A 23,057-nucleotide genomic window follows, 5' to 3' on the forward strand; every position below is an offset into this window, starting at 1 on the left:
CACCTGTGCCCCCAGGGGATAGACAGAAGACTTAACTAGAAGAAGAAACTAGTGTCAAGCATAAGGGAAAGTATACATTAGTTGTCAGTAATGTGTACATTTAAAAGTAAATTATTAGATTGCTACAGTCAGGTCATGTGTCCTGATGCAGCACAGGGAAACCCATACACTATTGCATGACACACGTAAAAGGAATTCTGTGCAAGAGTTACATTTAAATTGCAACCTTGTATTGTTGTTCGGCTTGTGACTCCTCACCCCTCTCTCACTGAATTACATGTTCTATCTTACCCTTGTGCAAACAAGGCAGATTAGGAGGGAGCATCATGGGAAGTAAACAAGAGATGAAAAGCAACATTCTGAAGAGGAGCATACAGGGAATCAGGACACGTTTGCTCTTTTCTCTCCTTTGCCGGGAAGCTGCTAGGCAAATTTAAGCATCTCAGTATCTGGGCTTTTCTCTTTGTTTATAACTAAACCAGGATACTGCAAAGCTTTGTGTACAATACGATAGAGGTCTGCAGAGCATTATGAAGTTTTAATCCTAATATTTTATTGTAATAATAACCTAAAAATATTACCAGGGTGCAGATTGCTTTGTAAATGCTCTTTCTGCTCCTGCTTGGAAAAGCTGTGAGCTTATACCTTGTGTTTTAAGACTTCAGTAAGGCACTTAAGCACACATTTGAAATTAAGCATGTCCTTTTCTGAATACATAAGGCTATTAATTAGGGCTAGGAGCAAGACTGATTGTCTGAAGTATGAATAGAATGTGCTAGGGAGGGGGGACCCTACTTTTCAAGCACATATGTATCCTATTGGTAAAAATTAATAAATAAAAAACCTCCAGTTAGTCATGCACTAGTGTGACCTTACATTTCTTGAGTTCCCCTCTTCCCTTCCTGTGTATAACACTAAAGTAGGTGATGATCACTATAGTTAGTGCAGTCAGTGAATATAATGATGCTAATGAGCCATTTCTTTTTAATGGTCAGGTTCTCCAGCCCTGCCCAGCAACATGGTATATTTTGGAAGCTCTCAGGATGATGAGGATGAAGAAGAGGAGGAGGAGGAGACAGAGGACACAAAAACAGCCACAAACAATGCTTCGTCATCATGCCAGTCAACCCCCAGGAAAGGAAAAACGCATAAACATGTACCAAATGGGCAAGGTAGGTCCTAAATAGTGCTGTTCTGCATTGCCTAGGAAAGAAATTTATGAACTGAATGTGCTTAATCATCGTTCATCCTCCTGGATCTGAGTGAAAAAGGATACAGACCATAATGGGAAAGTAGAGTGAGATGTGGTGTTAGCATCTTTTGCTTTAACCTGCCTTTCCTGACAATCTGAACTCTATCTGTAGCAGGACTATAACTACAGGGCTGGAATTGTCTATCTATCTGTCTACACATGCACACATATACTGGATTTATGTACACACATACACACACATAGACACACAGTCATGCTTTTTTTTTTTTTTTGATTTTGGCTGATACTTTATCTAGAATAATTTTATGTTATCAAAGTTAAATGTAAGCATTCGTAAGCGTTACCAAAATGTGTGACAGGAGCAACATTTAATTTCTCACGTGTGATATTGATACCACAACTGCAGCAGGTTAAGATACTAAATTTGAGTTGTTGATTGAAAGGCTTTATGGAAGAAGCTTTTTTAAGTCAGTTATTTATTTGCAAATCAACAAAAGCTGCATTCATTACAGAGTATTTGTGTCATGATGTTGCAACATCGCCCAGTTTAAAATGGAAGACCTAAAAGCTGTGCTAAAAATTTTGTGAGCCTACTATAATGCTCCACTGCCAAAGTCCTGTGTGATGTGGTTCTCCCTCCAGCAAGAGCTTTTGTATCATAAGAACTCTGTGCCCTCTCTGCCTGACATAATTTCAAAATGGAGCCTGTGCTCTCTGTTCCCTTCCTCAGTATTAGTTTACCATGAAAATCTTTCCTTTTGGTGACTGTCCATTCAGCTCTCCTCCTTTTAGTAGGAGGACTGAGAGGAACATCTCTATCGTACCCTTTTTGAGATATGGCAGTGACTTGTGCCTGCTTTTTTTTTTTTGTTGTTGTTGTTGTTTTTATGTGCTACTCTACTCTGAAGAAGAGATTAGTAGATCCCAATTGCTACACTCTACTGATCCTCATCTCTGCTTTTCAAAAAGGAGTTTTCTAGAAAGGACCTCATTGTTACATACTCCAAAATTATTTTTCATGACTATGTCTGAATCTAGTTTTCATTGCACACCCAAAACTCAGAAGCACTCTTTTTGTGAACAATTTGTGGAGAAGTGCAAGATGACATTAGGCCTAATAGCATTTCAACTGTCAGCTGCGAGCAGGAGCTTTAATGCTCTAAAAGCCATGGATCAAAACATAGCACTTTGGATTGATTTCTAAGTAAACCCCCCAAAATAACAGGCACAAAGCTCTACATATGGAAAATGAGACTGCATGTAACCGAACTGCTGCCTTAGAGTTTTAAATGTGATATATCATTACAAAAGGAGCTGATCGTATTCCTTGAGAATGTCCCAGATGGCAGCCACTTTGAAATTAGCTCAAAACCAGAGACACCTGAAATCTTAATTGGGGGTAAGTAAAGGCAAACTTAATGAGCCATCTAATGGCTTCATAATCTTTATCAATATAGATGAGAGTGAGCATAAATGAAGCTGCTGCTTCAACAGATCTGCAAAAGACCTTTATAAAATACATAGGAGACAATGTGAGATGTTTTGACAAAGGTGATGAAACAAGAATTCCCAGAGAAGGCAGCTGCTACTTCTTCATCGTTGTGATTTCTTTTTTTCTTCCTTTTTTTTTTTTTTTTAATTAAAGTTTCCTTACCCAGGGGTATTCCTATTTTCGGTGTCTGTTATTTTGGTTGACAGCCAATAGTATTTTTGTTTCATGTGAATAAAGTAGGTTCTGGTTCATGTGTGTCTGTTTTAAATGAGACCACACACAAAGGCAGACCAGGGACGGGTGCAGCAAATGAACTTAATCTAGCGTGAGAGTCTATTTTTAATGAATTAAAGTCTTTTGTTTTTAATATACAATGTGTAGTCAAGCACTTTGGACCTGAAAATGCTAAGCATTTGCTATGACATACAACAACAAAAGTTCAGAGCTTGATTAATGTCATTAGATAGTGTCAAATGATTGCTTTATACTAAGTGGGAGCCAGACAACTTTCCTGGACGAAGTCATTTGTCAGTATCCTCTTCTGATGCCAATATAGAGCATTATCAGGGTTGCACACCAAACTATTTGTTATAATCTAGCCTGTTGAGCCACCTTTTGAGTTGCTAACTCAATTGAAAATGCCTAAGTATGAATAAGAAGCATGTAAAACACGTGGCATAGTTTGCTGCACAAATTGATGTAATTAATTCAACTGACTAGTCACCTTCCAATGTTACTACTTACACAGGTATATTTCAAGTATCAGTTTGTTACCTGTGCCTTTTCATCATCCTTTTCTTAGTACTTTTGATGTGCTGCACATATATCCAACTGTTAAAGAGCGAAGTAAAATGTTTGGCAGGAGAAGTGTTTATCCCCCCACGTTCATGGGAGTGTGGAAAAGGGACATGTAGCAATGTGCAAGTCTTTCCAGGGACGTACTGAGTCTAAATTACATCTCCCCGCTGCTTGGAGGAAATTCCAAGTTGTAAGTAAGAGGGCAGGCTTAGGTCTCTGTGCCTTTAAAACCAATTCTTTGAATTCCTCACAACTAAATAAATCTTATTTTGATTTTGTGCTGTGGCACAATGGGAGGTTTTCTCTGCAGGCTCCTGAAGGAAAATGTTTGCAGGTGCCAAGTGTTTTGTTAGGCAGGCTCGTATTATGTAGCTAAGGAGTTGTTGGGTTATCAGTCCCATCACAAGAGCAAAAGGGGATAGGCATTACTCTGCTTGAAAGGACTTGTGGACTGGAAAAGAGCCTCAGGAGGAGCCATGTATTCAGATACAGTTGCGTAGACAACTTTGAAATTGCATGCACCAGACTGCAGTTCCTGTAATGATGGTTGACTAATTTCCTCAAGAAGGATAATTGCAGTATTAGGTATTTCTCACACCAGCCCAGCAGTCTGAAGGTAGAGAGAAGTGCGCACCTGGGCCAGCATACCTGGAAATGTCATGTTTGCCTTCAGACACCCGAGACAGACAATTAATTCTAATTTACGTTTAGGAAAACAAAGTTAGCCATCATTATTTGTAACTAGGCTTCTTCATGAACTAGAGTCTTGTTTCCATAGCTGCAGAAAACCATCTCTGGTGTGTCAGAAAACCTACTAGTTACTGGTAACCTACAGTAACCTATGGTTACTGGTCCATGCTGTGTTCTGTTGACGTGATCAGATAAAACTGCTCTGCATGTCTTTTGCCTGAAATGAACAGGGAAGAAAATTGTACAGATGCCTTTTTATCTTTGGCTCACATTTCAAAACAGACCTGGCAGCAGTGTGTAGTAAGCAGGCATCGCTAGAAATACTATACTCTGCTGTAGTGCTGTCTTCCTCACTTACCAGAAATACAGAAGAGTGTTTTGGCTCTCAATTTGCAATGGATAATTTAGCAGAGTAATTTCCTTACATGTGTAGTAACAAAGATGATGCAGGAAAAGTTCATGGATGTTTTTTTTTTTTCTTCCTTATTTCAGGATGTAGTTCAATGCAGTGTTTGTATATCTTGGGCTTAAATGGCACATCTTTTACATACATTACTGTTTGAGTGTGTTGTGAGAAAATTCTGATTTGTGGTTGCAATTCTTTATGTAGTTCTGGTTTTAACTAAATTTGATACTTGTGGGTGGATACGTAAGACAGAGTCTCAGGCTCATGCATCTTTTTTAGTGAAATTAATCCTGAAGAGGTAAATGTTTAGAAGAAAAATATTTTTTTGCATCCAGCTAAAATGCAGAATGAGAAAATTTCAGGCAGAGTGCTACAATAGTTAATGGGTAGGCAATTATTTTGATGATTTACAGCCTTTTGTTGAAATACCATGGAACCAGTAATTGTTGCAATAAACATTTTTGCACATTTAATTTTTCTGCAAAAATATGTAACATGAAAATTACCCGTTTTGCAGTAATTTACATATTTAAATATGCAAATCAGGCACAACACATTTGGGGATTTGCAGATTTTCAGTAGCTGGATGTATGACCTGTGGAGAAGAATAGGGGATCTGGAAAAATAGGGGAGCTCAAAAAAAATTTGAATTGTTGTCCTGGTGAGAGACTCATGGTAACAGATAGACAGTTCTTGTATGGACTTGCTGCTTAGTGAGTGACCCTTTTGATGATGTTTGTGTCGTAATGGTTAGGTGAGAGTAATGAATTTGCGCTAAGACGAGACACTTGGTATTGAATTTTTGCAAACAGTGGCATGGTGTCTCATACCAATAACGCTCCTCTCGGTGGCCCAATACATTCTTGTGTGCACAGGGTTTTGAGCTGTGTTATTGATAGTGTCAAGAAGAAATGCAGTGTTATCTGCCGTGGTTCTCCTGTTTGACTTCTGTTAGCATGCAGCTATGGAAAATTGTAGTCCACTGACAAATTGCATAGCCTTGGGTCAGGGCTAGAGGAGTGCAGAAACAGTGGTGCCACATGTTTTCAGATGATGTGGCGTCCTTTTCTCCTGAAGTATGCCTTTGCCACCGACCCTGAGTAGGTAGATAGTGTTGGGAGAGCTCCAGAAGACAGCTTCTGTCTCTGGAAATGGTTTATAGAAGTCTGAACATACCCAACACTTAAGAAAAACAATTGGCAGAATTAAAATTCTGTGTTTTATGGAAGTAGATCATTGTTTTAGTTCCTCTGGGAAGGAAAAAGAATTATTGCCTGGGTCCTTTAAGGCAGTTTGAGAGCCACATAAATGTTTTCACAGTGACTTAAAACTGAATTAAAGCCAGAGCAAGAATGTTTTTGTACAGTAACGGATACTTAATGCCAGAAACTTGATTAATATTACATCTCTTCCCAAACATGATCTATGTAACAACATGAGGTTTGCATTGGAATAGCTGGCTCGGGTTCACAATGTTGGCAAGGCTCCCTTTTCTCCTAAAACCAAAACTTCTCCCTTTCACTCTTATCTTCCTTCTTTGTTTTGGATAGTTTTATGAATACGCAATCATTTGCTTTATGCGGCACAAGCTCTGCAACATGTGGCATATGTGTACATGTAAGCTCCATGCCTTTATCTTCCAGACACTGACATAAAGCAAAAGGGTTTCATACATCAGTACTCTGCTGTCGCTGCAATGGACTCCCATATTATCTCAAATATAAAGTGTATCTGGTGCAGGGATAATCTCCAGGAAGGCTTGATAGAGAAAGCTTTGCCTGTGGAGTCAGCAGTTGGCTGAACCCAGTCCTGGAATTCTGCTGCTTAAGCAGTGAAAGCCTGATTATTGTATGTAATATAAATTGGCTTCTGAATGCCTGGCTGGCTGTATCCTATAGAAAATTTGTGTGCACATTAATTTGTAGGAATACTTCAGAAAATTGGTAAAAACACCATAAATGTTTATTGCCCGCTACAGTGTCAATTCCTGTAGTAAATGCTTAGTTAATCTGTAGTAATTGAGCATATCTGTGGCTTTACTTGATGAAAATTTTTTTTAGCCTGGATTATAGCTTCACCTAGTACACTCAGAATGTTCACAGTTTGCACTGGTTTGTGTGGGGATTCTTTATCACAGTTTCAAATGAGATGCCCCAAAGTCCCTGTATGGGATCCTGGGTGAATATTGGTGGCTGGGGTCCAGGTCCCCTGATGCAGAGAGCACTGTGGTGCATCCGTGGGGATTATGCCTGCCATAAGGTTTTGCTCTGCTGCCGTAAATTATATCAGTGGTTTAAAAACCCCCAGTGCTTGCGAGTTTTAAATGTAGTGGTTCAGTTTCTTTGCGTTTGATCATCACTGCTAACCAAAAGACCCACAAGTATTCCACTCTGGGACTCTTATTGTTTCAGCTTAATAATAATAATAATTGCTTTGGAGGACGTGGCATTTTGAGAATGAGCATTCAGATAAATATGGATAAAAGGATATCCATTTATTCTATTTGAAGTGTCTGAACACTAATAATTTACTTGCACTTTTATTTGTTAGTAGTGCTCTTACCTTTAACTAGAAGCTGTCCTGGAAATAAGGAGCTGGTTAAAGTACCATAAAATAATCATAATTCAAGACTAGAAGTTTTCTGTTTTAATAATGTGACTTTTGCCACTTACGTGAATTGGGCTTTTTTTTTTTTTTTTTTTTTCTTTTCTTCCTTTCTGCTTTGTAATAAAATTATTGCTTCAAGGATGAAACTCTTATTTGATCATGAAACTACTCTTTCACAAGGAAAAAAATAACTGGGAGGAGAACATTGGGTATCGTGTGTCAGAGTTAGGATGGGAGATTGTAGCTGGGATGTACCTTGATGTGGGCTTTGTAAAGCTTAAGTTACACCTTTTCTGCTTTTCTGAATGCCTCAGAAATATCTAAGAGCTGGCAGACATGAAGGAGAATGCAATTTGCTGCATAAGAAGACACAAAAGAATGTACTAATTTATTGTTAAATCAGAATTGGTCTCAGTAATATTTAATGCAGAGTTTTTGGGGGTCTGAGTTTCCTATTGTTTTCTTTCGTTTGAGAAGTGGGTTAGTTACTCTTCAACAATGAGATTTCTTTGGGGGCTTTTCGGTCTTTCCTGGTGATTTAATCTTTTCACTGAACTGTCTTACTAGCTGTTAGGACCAGAGTTTAATCCCGTATTGTACTAAATAACTTATTGTCTAAATAACTTATGTCTACGTTTTTACTGAGATGGGAGCAAAAGTATAGTCTAGGGGATTCTCCCACCCTCCACCCCCCCTTAAATGGTTAGCTTGTGACAGTGTTTTGTAATTAATCAAGTTAACGTTTTAATACTTGTTCACGTACTATGTTTGTGAATTTTACAGAACTTACTATTGCAGAAAGGTTTTTATACCTATCTAGCTGGATATAACAATATTCTAGGTGTTGGAAGAAACACACACTGATTTTTATAGAAACTGATACCATCTACTGTTTAACTAGAGACAGCTTGACTAGGACTGTTTTGCATCTACGTCTCTCCTTTTTTATTGTGTTTTCAGGCTTTAAGCTTTTTAAGCTTTTCCTGTGAGAGTGAACATTTTTTCTCTCCCATTTCTCTCTTCTCCCTTTCAAGAATCTTACAAATTAAGACAAAAGATAATTACTCAGAGGGTAAAACTGGCAGGGTTCCCACGACACTTAAAATTAATGAGCTGTTGCATATAAAATATACCTTGTCTCATGTTCCCTCTTTTTTCCTTTTTTTTTTTTTTTTTTGGGTAAACCGTAGAAGTGCATAAAAACCATACAAGGATTTTTTGGCTTTTTGGCTGTGACTTAACGTTTCTATATGAACAGATGTATATACAGTTTGTTCCCTCTGAAGGAAAATATCACCCACAGTGATGAAATACATAATAACCAAGCTGCTATTGGTTGGTTGTGCAATGTCTTATTAAAAACAAATAGTCGTGCTTCGTGTGTTTGTAGCACCTTTCATCTGATGTAAGAATTCCTTACAAAGGAGGATAAATGTATTGTCATGAACTCCCTGAGAGGGGTTGGCAATTACCAGTTCCATCAGTGGAAATGAGACACGAAGGTTACATGACTTTCATGGAAACCACTGAGAAATCCTTAGCTGGCTGGGGCAGCGCCAGTTGCTCCTGAGCTCAGGAGTGACAGAGCCATGGAGGAATTTGCAGTGACTTCAGTGCTGATCGCTTTTCTCTCATTCTTACTCATTTATACAAGAGGGAAAGAAGAGAGGAGGAAAAGCAATCGCAATATTTGATTTTTTACATAATCTGCCTCAACACTTGTGACTGTGATAAGTGACCTGAATAACAGGTTTCTCAGTAGCTTTCTGGAGTTTTGGCTTTTGGAGGTGTGGTGGGGGAAGGTAGAAAGATGGTTGAGAAGGTTTGGAGGTAGGTAGGATTGTTGGTTGCTTATTATTAGTACTGTTGCTACTACTTTAGAGCTAGAAGACATCCATAGAGGCAGCTAAGCTTCACAATTTAGACAAAAAGAGATTTATTGTAGGTATGTCGTGCTTAGCGACAAAGAAGGCTTTCATTTCACAAGAAAATAATGTCATTTAGTTAATATTCCCAAACAGATGGTGTGTGCAATAAATATGATTTTTAGACACTTGTGCTATTCAGTATTTATGAATTTTCTTACTTGCATCCTTTCCTAAACCACAGCAAAAAAGGCAGGGGCAAATAACCAGGAGTAGAGGAGGCAGGAGGGAACTTGCCATTGTGAGTGTTGGATCACAAGCCTTGTGGACCTCTGTCAAGTGCTTCTGTGAAGAAGCACTCTGACATAAATTCACCTCATTTTTGATTAACAAACAGAGATATACAACATATTTATTTTTAACCCCAGCTTTTCATGTTTCCTGACAACGAAAGAGCAGTGGCTATTCTTAATTAATCTCCACAGAGGAATGGGAAGAAAACTTGCTGAAATAGACTTGTATATATTTGTATAATATTTATTGTACAAAAAATAGGGTTTCTATTCTGTGCTGCCTTATCCCTTCAGTTCAGCAGAAGGCTAGGGTGCTCAGCTTAGGTCGCAGCATTACTTTACATGACATGTTCCAAACCAGTTTTAGTATTTTCCTGGTTTTGCTGAAGTACCTTTTTCTATTTGCAGCTTGTCTGTCAGTTTAGTTCAGCAGTTTGGGTATTGATAAAAACAAAACATGGTTTTTCATGGAACGTTTCCTTTCTTTTATGTTAATGTAAAAATAACCCCTCTTTCTGCTTAGGTTATGTTTAGAATTCCCTCTCTGCAACAGCAAAAAGTTAATTAAAACTGTCATAAATAAAATCCAAGCTGGTAAGTCTAAATTCAGGTCAGCCAAAACAGTAATATACCTTGCATGTTTAGATTTGGATATTGAGGTTAGTGTGCATTAACAAGTAAAGGAAATACTGTAGTAAATTTGTTTATATAAAGAAATATGCAAAATAGTGCTTCTGTTTCTGTATTGATTTTACTTTAGCTACAAGAAGATACTAACTAAATATCAAACACTGACAGCAGAGAAAGCTGGGTTGTTTTGAATGAAGAGTTTTGTCTTGTATGTTTTTTTATTCTTTTTTTTTTCTTAATAGTCTGGTTTTCTCTCTTCTCAGTTTTCAATGGGTCCAGCAAATCATCGAAGGAGAAAGAACCTGCTCAGAAACACAAAAGCAAAGAGGCCACACCAGGGAAGGAGAGGAACAGCGAACATAAGGCTGAGAGCCGAAAAGATCAGGCTGCTGCTAATCACCATCCTACTACAAACACTGGCTCCTCTACGAAAGGGCTCACTGCTAACAACCACCACACTCTTCATAGATCGGCTCAGGACTTAAGGAAACAGGTAATGAATTATACCCTACTGTGGACACATGGGAAATGCAGACTTTTAAGGTGCTAGCTCCATTTTCCACTGCCTGGCATAGAGCAAACATGACAATCCTTAAAAGTATGCTCTGGAGACAGCAGGGAGTTAGTTTTCAGCGAGAGAGAGTGAAAGAAGGAATAAAAGAAGTATGATACCTACATGGGAAGTCAGTATCATAAAACATGCTTTACAAGCCTGTCTTTATATTACCCACTGTGTACGTATGAAAGAGTAAAGTTCACATCACAATTTATTAGACCTTTATAACTGGCACTCTTGCTGGCCTCTCCACTGACAGCGCCAAGGCTGGCAGCATGTAGAAAAATGAACTCCTTTTGTGTATGGCTGGTCTGCTTGGGTTATCTTAGAGCTTACTGGCTTTGTAGAGAAGCTGACATTACTCTCAGGTGTCTTGTATTGCATGTGGGCAACACAAGCCTCGGAGTCTGGAAAAAATGTTTTGCCTGATGCACAAAGAACATGCTCCAGGATATTGCCTCCTTCACAGTGGACATACTGGGTGGAGAGTAATTTAGAGTTTCATGTTACCTGGTTGAAAACCAGCAAAAAATTCAGCAAGAGGTTTGTCTCAGCCTGACTTGTACTTGGGTGTGGAAGTTGAGCAGACCAATCTTAAGTGCTTGTGACTGGCATTTGGGCAGGATGTGTCTCCATCTATTTTTGACAATTGGCTCAAAGGGCTACTAAAATAGCAGGGTCCTGTGCTAGGGCAATGCTGTATAGAAAGTTTGCTGCCTTTTTTTCTCTCTTTTTTTCTTTTTTTTTTTTCCTCCTTTCCTCTTCAGTGATTAATTCTCAACATGCCAATTAGAGCCATCTTTATCTGCTGGCATCTAAAGATTTTCTTCTAAGTAGGCTGGTCTGGACTTCAGCGGAGCTGGAACTGCCACCTTGTAGGGCTGTCAGTGCCTTAAATGGCACCTCTCAGTCATAGGCTTGGAAATGAAAAAGCAAGAGGAACAGTGATGCTTTTGCCAAGGAGTCTTTCATGCCTTGTACTTGCACTGGATTTCTATTACCTTCTAAATCAAATTTGAGATCCTGAAGGTAGTCTACAGTGTATATCTCTGTAAGACTTCCATTATTTCCTCCCACCCGTGGCCTCCCCCTGGTAATTTTTGCTTACCTAGTTATCAGCTTGAATTCCTGCCTTCTTTTGCATCCTATCAGCTTTCTTTTTTGTGACTACCAGCATCCTATGGTCCTTGCTGTGACATGCTCTGCCATGACCTCTTCATGTTGAACCGTTTTCCCAAAGCATAAGGATGCACTTCATATTTAATTATTTTAACTCACTGGAACACTTGTATGAAATGCTTTAAAGTTGTATCATCAAAGTGTGAATGGTTAAAATTATTGTGAAAGTAAACTGTTGTCACTTGTGAAGGTAGGTCTTGGAAGGGAAAAGACAGGTGTAGAAGAATTTTCTCCATGATCCAAGTGGGTTTTGCTCTGTAGAGTTAGTGTTAGATGTTTCCAGCTGTGCTGTGCAAAATGGAGAGAAATTAATTCTAAAGCAATGCAGTATGAGCAACAATCATGCCACACAGACGCCTCACAGAGTGTGGTCCTCAAGCTTCAGAAAATAAGGGGCTGTAAGCTGAAACGATGATTCTTTAAATTAAATCTATTTATTTATTTATTTATTTTAGAAGAGGTCTGGCATTTCAATTTTCTACTGCAACCCACAGGAACATAAGTACTTTCTTACCACTTTTAATAACAATATGGCTGTAACTAATTAAACGTGGATTATGCATTTTTGCCTGACAGAAAGACTTTGTGGAAAACATTAGACCTACCAGTTACGGTGGCATTGCTAAATTTCCTGCCCTTGTCCTGAGTCTTTGTTGACTTTTTTAATATTTTTCAAGAGGAGAGCTGTTTTCCTGGGGTGCCAGCCACATGTTCCTCCTACTTAACAGTATGGTTTTGCTCCTTGTTCATGTGCATTTACTTGGACATTTATTTATGTGTGTGGTTTTGTTTTGTTCAGTCTTACAGAAAATAAAGGCAGAACACTAGAAACCAAGTGAAATTCTATTTTTCTTCTCTTTCTTTCTTTCTTTCCTTTCCTAGTGTGCCCTTGCACTTTTTATGTGTTCCCTCACTCCTCCTTCCTCCCTTTCTGTCTTCCCATATTCTTTACTTCAGAGGGCTAGTGGGGAGAGGAAATGTAGTTCAATGGGGCCCTCTCTTGGTCTAATATGGTAATTTAGTTCTGTAAAACATACAAACACGGAAGTATTTTTATGAATGAATTCACGATCAGTTGCATATATGAATTCGTTTGGTACCAGAACCGTTGTTGGTATTGCTAATTTTGCTGTTATTGCTGTGGTTGTTATGTAGCAAGTTGTTTGTGGCTCTGGTTTGTGTATGTGTATGTATATGTCTGGAGGCTGGAACCTAGGTGCTGTGCAAAAGTGTGTATGCAAAGCAGTTCAAATCAACAAACAGATTTCTGCAAGGCTATGTGCTGGTCCCATTTGACTTTGAAAAGACAGCAAAATTTAAAATCTGTTGTACTGTCTTTTGCTGCAAGGCACATGTTCAGTAAATTGGAGAAGAGAGTGATTTGAAGACAAACAAATGTCAGCAAAAATGAGAAGATAGCTGAAAAGCAAAGATAAGATTATTCATATCCCTAGTTTCACCTTTAGCTCAAGACTTCGAGTTATGTAATGTTAATGTCAATCACTTTGTTACACAATGGATAAGGGAAATGATGAGAGATAGGCTATAGGCGTTGTCTAGTTAGACTTTAGTAAAGCCTTTGACACCATTTCGCACAGCATTCTCCTGGAGAAACTGGCTGCTCATAGCTTGGATGGGTGTACTCTTTGCTGGGTGAAAATCTGGCAGGATGGTTGGGCTCAAAGAGCAGTGGTGAATGGAGTGAAATCCAGTTGGTGGCCAGTCACAAGTGGTGTTCCCCAGAGCTCAATACTGGGGCCAGTTCTGTTTAATATCTTTATCAGTGATCTAGTTGAGGGGATTGACTGCAATCTCAGGAGGTTGGTGGGCAGCACCAAGCAGTGCAGAAGTGTTGATATGCTTGAGGATAGGAAGGCTCTACAGAGGGATCTGGCTGTCTTGTGCCCAGGCAGCCAAGAAGGCCAGTGGCATCCTGGCCTGTATCGGCAATAGCGTGGCCAGCAGGAGTAGGGCAGTGATCATCCCCCTGTACTTTTAGCTCTTTTAGACTTGCTCCACTGTCTGTATTTTTTCTTACAGTGTGGGCCCGGTTCTGGGTCCAGCCCTGCTTAGGAAAGCCTGTGCTCCTGTGCCTTGCTTTTGACGTTCTTAATGATAGGTCTCAAAGTGATTTACGTGGTTTGTACTGCCATTGAGTTCTGCAGCTCACTGTAGTCCTCAAGTATTATTCTTTCCCTACATGTATTTGATTTGTCCTTCCTAAAAATAGCACTTCCTCGTACTGTAGAAATGTTCTGAAATAAGTTCTGCAAGATTGCCTTTGATTTAGACCTTGCTTCCAGAGTGCTTACAGCCCCTTCCAGGTGTGTGTCACTGGTAGATTTTATGATAATCCAGGTTACTGATGGAAATACTGAGGCCAAGACAAATCCCTGCAGAAAGTCACCTGAAATGCCCTTCCAGGATGGCAATGAACTATGACGACGACAGCTTCTCTTGAGGATGACTTTATTTAGTCCTCTCTGAAGCCACTTTAGAGTAATTATGCCTGGGACATATCTCAGGAGCTTGTTAGATGCAATATCATGGGGGGCAGTGACTGGAGCCCTACCGAAGTGGAGGTGCTTCTTTACCTGCTTAGCCAGGTATCTGTCAGAAAATGATTAAATTAGCTTGATGTGCTGTTTTGGCAAGACTGTGGGTGGGGTTTTTCTTGTTTGTGTTGTTTCTATTATTATTACTATTTTTAACATGATTTTATTATTGCTTGTGTGTTTACAAATTGACTGTTTGATGATTTGTTCCAGAATGATTTTAGGGTTTGAAGTTAGGTAGACTCTGCCTGCCCTCAACTTATTTCCAGGAGCCATGCCCTAAGTCATCTAGGTCCATTTTAGCTTGCTGGGGTTGCCTTCCTAGCTCTTTCGCTGAAATTGGTTATGTTACATATCTGGTAAGTATTCAGTCAGTGGTACTTTTGATGAAAGCTAATGCAAGAGAAGACCCAACTGTTAGCCAAACTGTGGGATTTGTTTTCCTTTCTTGTGTGGTGGTTGATCTCTGCTGTTCTTTCTGGTCTTTGTATTTTTAAGGTATTTATATTTTTTTCTGTTTCATTTTATTTCCCCTACTGACTGAAGTTTCTTTAGCTCCTTGGTCTTTCTGTTTTTACCCATGCATGCTTCTGCTGTTACTATATAGTTGCCCTTAGTCACATAATTGTATTTCCACTTGTTACTGTGATTCTTTTCTAATTTTCCAGTCATTAGAGAACTTTGTGAACATATGTAATGACTGGTGCTTTGTGCCCTTCCTCTGAGTAAGAATTGCTTTGGTTTAGTTTTTTTGCAGGTGTTTTTCTGTTTTGTTTAGTTTGCCCCTTTTTTAAGTCTGTTGTCCTTCCTCTACTGTTGTCACATCTTAGAATTGAAAACTCATTTCGTGATCACTGTCACCCAGATTACCTTCCCCTTCCAGTTCTCAATCAATTCTTCTCTTATTAGTCTAGATGAATTCTGTAATGTTCCTGGCTATTTATGAAGCCAGAGATGTTCAGTGCTTGTTCTGACTGCTGCAGGCCAGAGGCAATGTCTCAGCAGCTTTCTACCTGTGTCCACTCTGCAGCATGAATAAGTGCTGTAAATGTCAAATCCAGGCCCCCATTTCAAATGCAGACTACTGCCTAAATTTCAAGGGAAATCGGTAAATGCATTTCTGTTAGCAAGTGTTTGCTTTCCAGATGATATCTTCTATGTCATTGGAAAGCTCAAGATAAAATTCGTTTCATCAGTTAACTGGATTTTCCTTAAGTGTTTCTACCTTGGAAGCACAGGAAGGGCAAGAATATGGATGGGTTTTAAAAGGGCATTACACCTGCTCCAGCTTCTGGAGCACAGAGGAGAAAATTCACACAGTAAATACACGTGTACACATAAGTGTGTGTGTGTATGCAGAATCCTCAAGTTCCATTTCCTCTTTAATGCAAGATCATACCATGATCTTTTCAGTCTCTATTTGATCCCTATTTTATAACATTTTATCCCTACTTTACAAGTGACTACAATTCTTCCATTTATTTGAGAGAAACTGCCATGCTTTCTAATTTGGCAAGGCTTTTGAAATCCCACAGGGAAGTATTATAACTTTGCAGGAGTGGTGTCATTCACCCAAGTGCAGGTGAGGGGGTGATTGTACTGTATGCTTTCACACTTTGAGCACTTTTGTCAATGTTCCTGATTTTTGGATGTGTTTTTCTTCACTCACTGTAGTTTAAGGAGGTGAGAAGACAATGTTTAAACTTGTTTAAATGTTGAAATTTGTTTGAGGTTTAAACTTGAACTTACTTTTCTTAGTAGTGGGGCTCAGCTTTGACAGTGTTGAGCTGTCACAATCCCTTCAAAGCTGAGGGTTGCTTTCAGTGCTTAACATGTCTCATAGTTAAAATAGAAATTTTAGATTCATAGCTCTATTTCAATGTCTAATAGAAAGCAGTGGAGTCCAGCAATTCTGTGTTGCAATGGCACATCAGTGAGTGGTGAATAATAGCTAATAAAATGTATGTCAGCAAAACTGCCCAGATACCAAACTTTAAAAACATGCATTGAAGTACTGTATACATTTTTATTTCAAATTAATGTCTTTGGCAACAAGATGCCTCCCAAGATTTCATATATATCACAGACTGCATCCTGTCCTAATCTGTTGGGTGCATAATGTGTTCGATATCTCTTTTTGTATATATGTATGTATAGACAGGAGGTTGTTTTGAATCTCAGTATGTGTTTTATGCAAAACATGCACATTCCACTTAGAGTAGATAGTATATGCTGGCTAGTTTGCCTGCAAAGTAGTAGTAAACTGTGTGTGCACTTTAAGGGAAGTTGGATAGGAGAGAGATAGTGTCTAAGGGCCAGAAAAAAGAGATAATGAAAGCATTAGATTGTAAATTAGACTACTGGTGTTTTGTGATACTGTAACAGGCTTTCTGGTAGACAAGAAAGGGGATAGTGCAAGCAGGGGACCTCACCCTTTGTAATACTGAAGGCTTCGACCCCTCCAAAAGCAATATTGGCTTTCTGGGGACTTTTCTGGTTTTTGTTTGGTTTAAAAAAACCCAAACAAACAACAATAGTTCTATTTTGTTTGTTTATTACAAATGCCCCGTCCTTCCTGGGTGAAAACCGTTATATGAAGATTGTACGAAGTGGCCAGGAGTCAGGACTGCAGGATATGGTCATGCGGTCACAGGGATGCCATGGCTGAATGGTAACATTATTAATTTACTTTTCTATTTTCTGTTTCCTTCCTTCTGCTCCCCCTGCAACACTCCTGGCATTGCAGGTTTCTAAAGTCAACGGGATCACTCGAATGTCATCTCCGAGTGCAAATGCAGCCAGTGCCAAAAAGATGAGAGAAGTCAGACCTTCACCGTCCAAAACTGTGAAGTACACTGCAACAGTGACAAAGGGAACTGTCACATACACCAAAGCCAAGAAAGAACTGGTCAAGGAAACCAAACTAAATCACCACAAACCCAGTTCACCTGTCAACCACACAATCTCAGGGAAAATAGAAAGTAGCAATGCAAAAACCCGCAAACAGGTGCTATCCCTTGGAGCATCCAAGTCTAACAATACCGCTGTTAATGGTGTAAAAGTCAATGGCAAGTTGAACCAAAAGACATGCACTAAGGAGGTGGGGAGACAGTTAAGGGAGGGGCTGCGCAATTCGAAGAGGAGGCTGGAAGAGACGAATCACATAGATAAAATACAGTCGCCCACCAAGAGAATGAAAGGGGCCGTCAACTTGGCAGAAGCTGCCAGCAAAAAGGCAGCCGTAGAAAAGCCTTTGCTGAATGGACACCTTAAAAAGGAAGTGCCAGAGAAGAGTTTGGAAAGAAATAGGCCGAAAAGAGCCACTGCTGGAAAGGGTGCGCCAGGGAAACAAGCACAGGGCAAAACTGAAAATGCCTCCTGTGAAAATCGTTCTACCTCTCAAGCGGAGTCCTTGCACAAGCCACAAGACTCAATGGGAAAGCACGAAAAGGGCAGTAGTAAGTCTGGGTGGGGGATGCTGGGGGAGATTCCCATCCTTAGACCCTCCACCAAGGAATTTCATGACCCACTGATATACATTGAGTCAGTCCGAGCTCAGGTAGAGAAGTATGGGATGTGCAGGGTGATTCCTCCTCCAGACTGGAGACCTGAGTGCAAGCTAAATGATGAAATGCGGTTTGTGACACAGATTCAGCACATACACAAGCTAGGCAGGCGCTGGGGACCCAACGTGCAGCGGCTGGCCTGTATCAAGAAGCACCTCAAATCTCAGGGCATTACCATGGACGAACTCCCACTCATAGGTAAGGGCTGTGGTTGCATTGGCCTTTTGCCGCTGCTTGTTAGTGTGCATATACAACTTCATGCTCCGTTTGCCTTTATGCTTAACCAAACCCCTGTTCAATTAACACTGCAGAGCTCTGGATCTCTCTATTTATCCACCGGTCAGGAATGATGCAGGTAGGTTGTTGGAGAGCTTTCCAGGGAGACTTCGTATTGCCGCTTTCCTCCTGCCAGCTCTTTATTTCACCCAGGGAAAAAAAGTGTTATGTGGGCTCTTGGTCACCAGGTTTCAGGATCTTCCCTTTTCCCTGCTGTTTGTTTTTGTAGTAGTACAACTATGGATATTGATAGCCTCGGTTTAAATGTTGCCTCAGAATATTTTTCAGACCTTTCCAAAGATGTTTTCCAAATGCAGGTTGCACTAGTGCCAAGCTTTAATGCATTCCCTGCCCCCACCCCCCTTCCTCTTCCTTCAAAAGCATTTAACCAAGGGGGAAAGAAAATACCTCGGAACTGACTTCTGTTTGGGTACTCAGACACTTAAAATCACAAATTTGCAGTGACCTGCTGACATTTAACAACCATTAAGTGTCAAGAATAGGCAGTAAAATGTGGTTGATTGCAAAATGGAGGTTTCATTATTTCTCCCAGCAGGTGTCTGCCAGGGCTAATGCCTGAGTGAGAATCACTTATTTAACAGAATTCTTGGTTTATGGTCTGCTGTCAAATATGACACGTGATAAAAATGTGACAATAGTTTGTAAAAACATGACAACAGCAGCATACAAATGAACTACTGAATGAGCCACCTCCTTTGCAGCTCTACTGCCTTTGCAGCCATCACAGAGTAACAAACTTGTGGTTTTAATTGTTGTTAGCCCTTCCCTTTGTTTTTTGAAGTGTTTTGAGTCAGAGCTCACTGGACCTGCATGTTGCAGCTTGAGGCTGGAGTTCTGCCTTTGAGGCATTATCCGATCACAGGCAGCTATCAACACTAGCTGGATTAAAGTACACACTTTTCTGTTTAAACTGTTCACAACACTTCCCCCCCCGCCTCCAGTTTTCAAACTTTATTTTATATCACATATGGTAAGTGAATGAAAATGCATAAAAGCGCACAAAGAGATTGCAGAGTTTATGGTGAACTGATGCAGGGCACAACAGGGAAATGACAGAATTTAAGGAGGAGGAACGAGGGTTAGCACTCTGTTGCAACAGCCGTGTAAAACGTTCAAGGAAATCTGAAAATTAAAATCACTCAAGCAGCAATAAGTGAACATTTTGTATGCCTAATGTATGCAATGGTTGTATGCTAATAGAGAAGAATAATGAATTACATTTACATTGGCAAGAGAGAGAAAATGTGCAAGACAGCTCGATTAACGTTCCTAGAACAATGTTAACTTTTTAATGAAATACCTTAACTTGGCATTAAGATGGCATTTACTGTTAATTATTTGTATTATTTAAGCACCTAAGAGCCTAATTAATAGGTAAGGATTCTATTCTGCTGGGTGCCATATAACCAGATCATACTATGGTCTCTTATAAGATGTACATCCTATGTATCCTTTCTGGAGTTCGTTTCCTACCTATCTTGTATTTTAAATTAAAATGGAGAAAAGAAGCTGGAGATCACCAAAGACGAGAAATCTGTTGGTTCCAGCAAGAAAGATAAAATAATCTGTGGTGATAAATGCACACTTAATTTAAGTAGACATGTGTACATATCCCTCCTTTCATGGCCAAATCACATTTTCATTGAAGTAAGTGGGAGTTTTGCCAACGACTTGTGTAGTGCCAGAGTTTGATATTAAATGCAAGATCTAAGATTTTTTTTTTTTTAAATGAGCTTGCTCACTAGGCTAGTTTAAAATATTCCTAACCTTGTGAAATTAAGACAATTAAAAAAAACCCAAACCAAACACAAAAAACCCCAGAAAACCAAAACCAAAGATGCTGTTTCTGCACACCATGTGTCAGGTCTCCTATTTATAAGCCATTTCGCTGTAGGCATTTATAAATGGGGTTAAAACTCCTTTTTTTTTCTTTTTTGCCTTTCCCTTCAGCCTTTCGAGAAAAGTTTAAGCAACATGTTTAGGTCAGTCCTGGAAAACATCAGCCTGAGATATAAATGCTTCCAAAAGTTATGACTGTGTGAAATGGAATTGTAATTGAGACCATTTTGTAAACCATAGCTGTAGCTGGCCCTATGGAGGATCTGCTAGATATGCAAGGTTCTGTTTGAATGATGTGCTGGTCGAGCTCTAATATTGTGGAGTGATTATGAGCAATCATTTCCTCAATGCAGGAGAAAATCACATTTCTTATGTAGCTCATAAACAGTGTTGAATCTAGGACCTTAAGATGGGTGTGCACTATTTGTCCCACTGGAGAACATGTATAACGTTAAACCTGGCCCACACTTGTTTTGAAGTTAGGAGTATGTTATTCAACTTTATGTAGGTCGCTGAATCTGTTGAGATGAAAAGTCGTCTTGAATTATGCCTTCAGCTTATTTGTGAACTGTGTGTATAAAATAATAGACCAGAAAAGTAACAGCCTGTAATAGAGGCCAGCTTGAAAGTTATTTTCTGGGTAAGACTGAAAAGGAAAGAAAGAAAACCTTTCAAACTTGGGTTGCTTTTTCTTTAGTTTTCACATGGTGTTCCCTTTTCTCAGCTTCAAGACTTAACCATTTGGATAAACACCAACCTCATCCCCCAAATTATTAAATTTAATATATCTGCTGCCTCATAGCCCTTGACTCCACCCTTGTCATATGCCCCTCAAAGCTGTACCCTTGGATTCTTTCGCCTCTTTTCACACTTTTGTCCAGCACTGTGAGGCAGCATTAGTGAGCAGCCTCCGGTACTGCTTTGCCCCGGACACAACTGTTGTCATCCCAAAATCTTGCATGCAGGTTTACACTGGTGAGCCTCCCTCTTCACTGGGTTGGCACAAGTGGTGGAAGAGGCGAAAGCAGAGGGGCAAAGGAAAATTGGGATCAGCTGTGAAGCATCTGAAATGCAGCATAGGGTAGTTTGAAGAAAGTAATGCAGCTTACACTAGCAAGCAAGATGCTATAGCATCCTTTAAATGCTGTAGCTGTGCATCTGACAGTAAATGTTTACCGTAACTCTGCTTCTTGCACTTCTCTGTTGTATGATAGCATTTCTAAGTGCTCTGAAACAGCTATGGCATAATGATTTTTTACTTTTCTCAAAGAAAAAAGGGAAGTAGAGACAATGTGGTGGCAGCAACACTGGAGCAAGTTTTGTATTAATTCCTTTTCCTCCAGCAGCGTCCTGTTGATACATATGTGGTCTTTGGTCCATTTCTTCACTCTTTCTACTGATGATTTATTTCTGTTCTGTGAGAATATTTATGATGTTTCTTTTATTGTTCCTCGTCCATTTGGCTGCTTTTTATGCTGCAGTTTGTATAATCCTCCATTTTTATTTTTTGACTGGAGTTTGGAATGTGCTTGTCATCTTAAAACATAGAAAAACATAATGGACTATAAAATATGGATGGCCTCAAACTGGAAGAATAATGTGTCTGGAAGTTTTCAATGCAGTTGCAGGCACCAACCCCAAACGACTCCCTAGGCTTTTTTTTAAGGATTTTTCTACCTCTAGTGAAATTAATGATATTACTGTGCTCCTTTTAAATATTAAGTGTATTCAAGGTGTGGTGCAAACATTAGATAATCGATGTTTCATCTCCAGAAAGGATGGGTACTTTTCTTTTTGATTGACAGTACCCATCCTGACACTTGATTTGCTTTTCCCTGGTGTAAACCAGACATGGGACTGGTGGCAGTCGAGGGGAGGGTGAGAGAGTAAGAACTGTTAAAGAGCTGGGCAACTCTCATCTCTCTGGCCACTGGGTAGTGACCAGATGAGTGTCAGGAGATATTTGGGGGGGCTCTGAGAGGAGAAGGGAATAAAACTTGAGGAGGAGAGCTAATTTAACCATTGTGAATAGCAAAATAGGGACAATCCTGCTCTGGTGCCCAGGTGGCTGGAGCTGAAAGAGTGGCATGTCCCGTATATGCCTGGTAGCGCACTTGATGCGAGCTGCCTGCAGCTTTCCTAACCTGCTCCTGTGTTTCCCTTTCCCCTCCTCTGCTGCCTGGCACATGTGTATCCCAGGAGGCTGTGAGCTCGACCTGGCCTGCTTTGTCCAGCTGATCAACGAGATGGGGGGGATGCAGCAAGTGACTGACCTCAAGAAATGGAACAAGCTGGCAGACATGCTGCGCATCCCCAAAACTGCACAGGACAGGCTGGCCAAGCTGCAAGAAGCCTACTGCCAGTACTTGCTCTCCTACGACTCCCTCTCCCCTGAGGAGCACAAGAAACTGGAGAAGGAGGTCTTGCTGGAAAAAGAAATCTTGGAGAAGAGGAAAGGACCTTTGGAGGGACATTTGGAGAATGCCTACAAGTTCCATTCCTTGCCCCGGTTTGAGCCCAAAAACGGACTCATCAATGGTGTGGTTCACAAAAATGGCTTCCGCAACAAGTTAAAAGAGGTCGACGTGCCACTGAAGACGGGCAGGCGGCGGCTCTTCGCTCAGGAAAAGGAGACCACGAAGGAAGACGAGGAGGAGGAGGAGGAGGGAGTACTTAGCGACTTACACAAGTGTATATACAAGGTAACAAGGCAGGCTCTGCCCATTTTGTTTTGCAGAACTGGGGATGCTGTCATCTGGGTGGCACCCAGGTGCAGACCCAGCCAGCTGGGGGGAGCTGATGGGCTGCAGTGCCACCCCTGAGGCAGCAGCACAGCCAGCAGTTATCATAGCTGGGCAGTCTGGTGGCTTTATCCTGATCTGCCTGGCTCCTATGGGATGTCTGGAAAAGCTGGAAGGTGTTACTGTCATCACAACATGCACTGGGCTCTGCCCCCCTTCATCTCCTTTTGAGAGGCTCCCTGAATAGCTCTGCCCAATTATCCTTGCAGACAGTGTTTATTTTCATTTTCTAGTGACATTTAAAGTAGTGTTCTGCTTTCTCATTCCTGC

At 40.2% G+C, this 23,057-nt stretch overlaps 1 protein-coding gene across 1 annotated transcript in view; it reads left to right on the forward strand.

Moving 5' to 3' along the window:
* The first annotated feature begins 997 nt into the window (after positions 1-997).
* JARID2 (jumonji, AT rich interactive domain 2) overlaps positions 998-23,057 on the forward strand; it is a 45,723-nt gene continuing 23,663 nt past the window's right edge. Inside the window, exons 1-4 of the mRNA XM_010024928.1 lie at positions 998-1,172; positions 10,258-10,487; positions 17,031-18,048; positions 22,186-22,688. Of these exons, the coding sequence (XP_010023230.1) occupies positions 1,019-1,172; positions 10,258-10,487; positions 17,031-18,048; positions 22,186-22,688 (1,905 nt within the window). The 5' untranslated portion in view covers positions 998-1,018. The remainder of the gene's footprint in view (positions 1,173-10,257; positions 10,488-17,030; positions 18,049-22,185; positions 22,689-23,057) is intronic.

This window comes from Nestor notabilis, unplaced genomic scaffold (genome assembly GCF_000696875.1).
Source record: "Nestor notabilis isolate BGI_N333 unplaced genomic scaffold, ASM69687v1 scaffold14642, whole genome shotgun sequence".
Lineage (NCBI taxonomy): Eukaryota > Metazoa > Chordata > Aves > Psittaciformes > Psittacidae > Nestor > Nestor notabilis.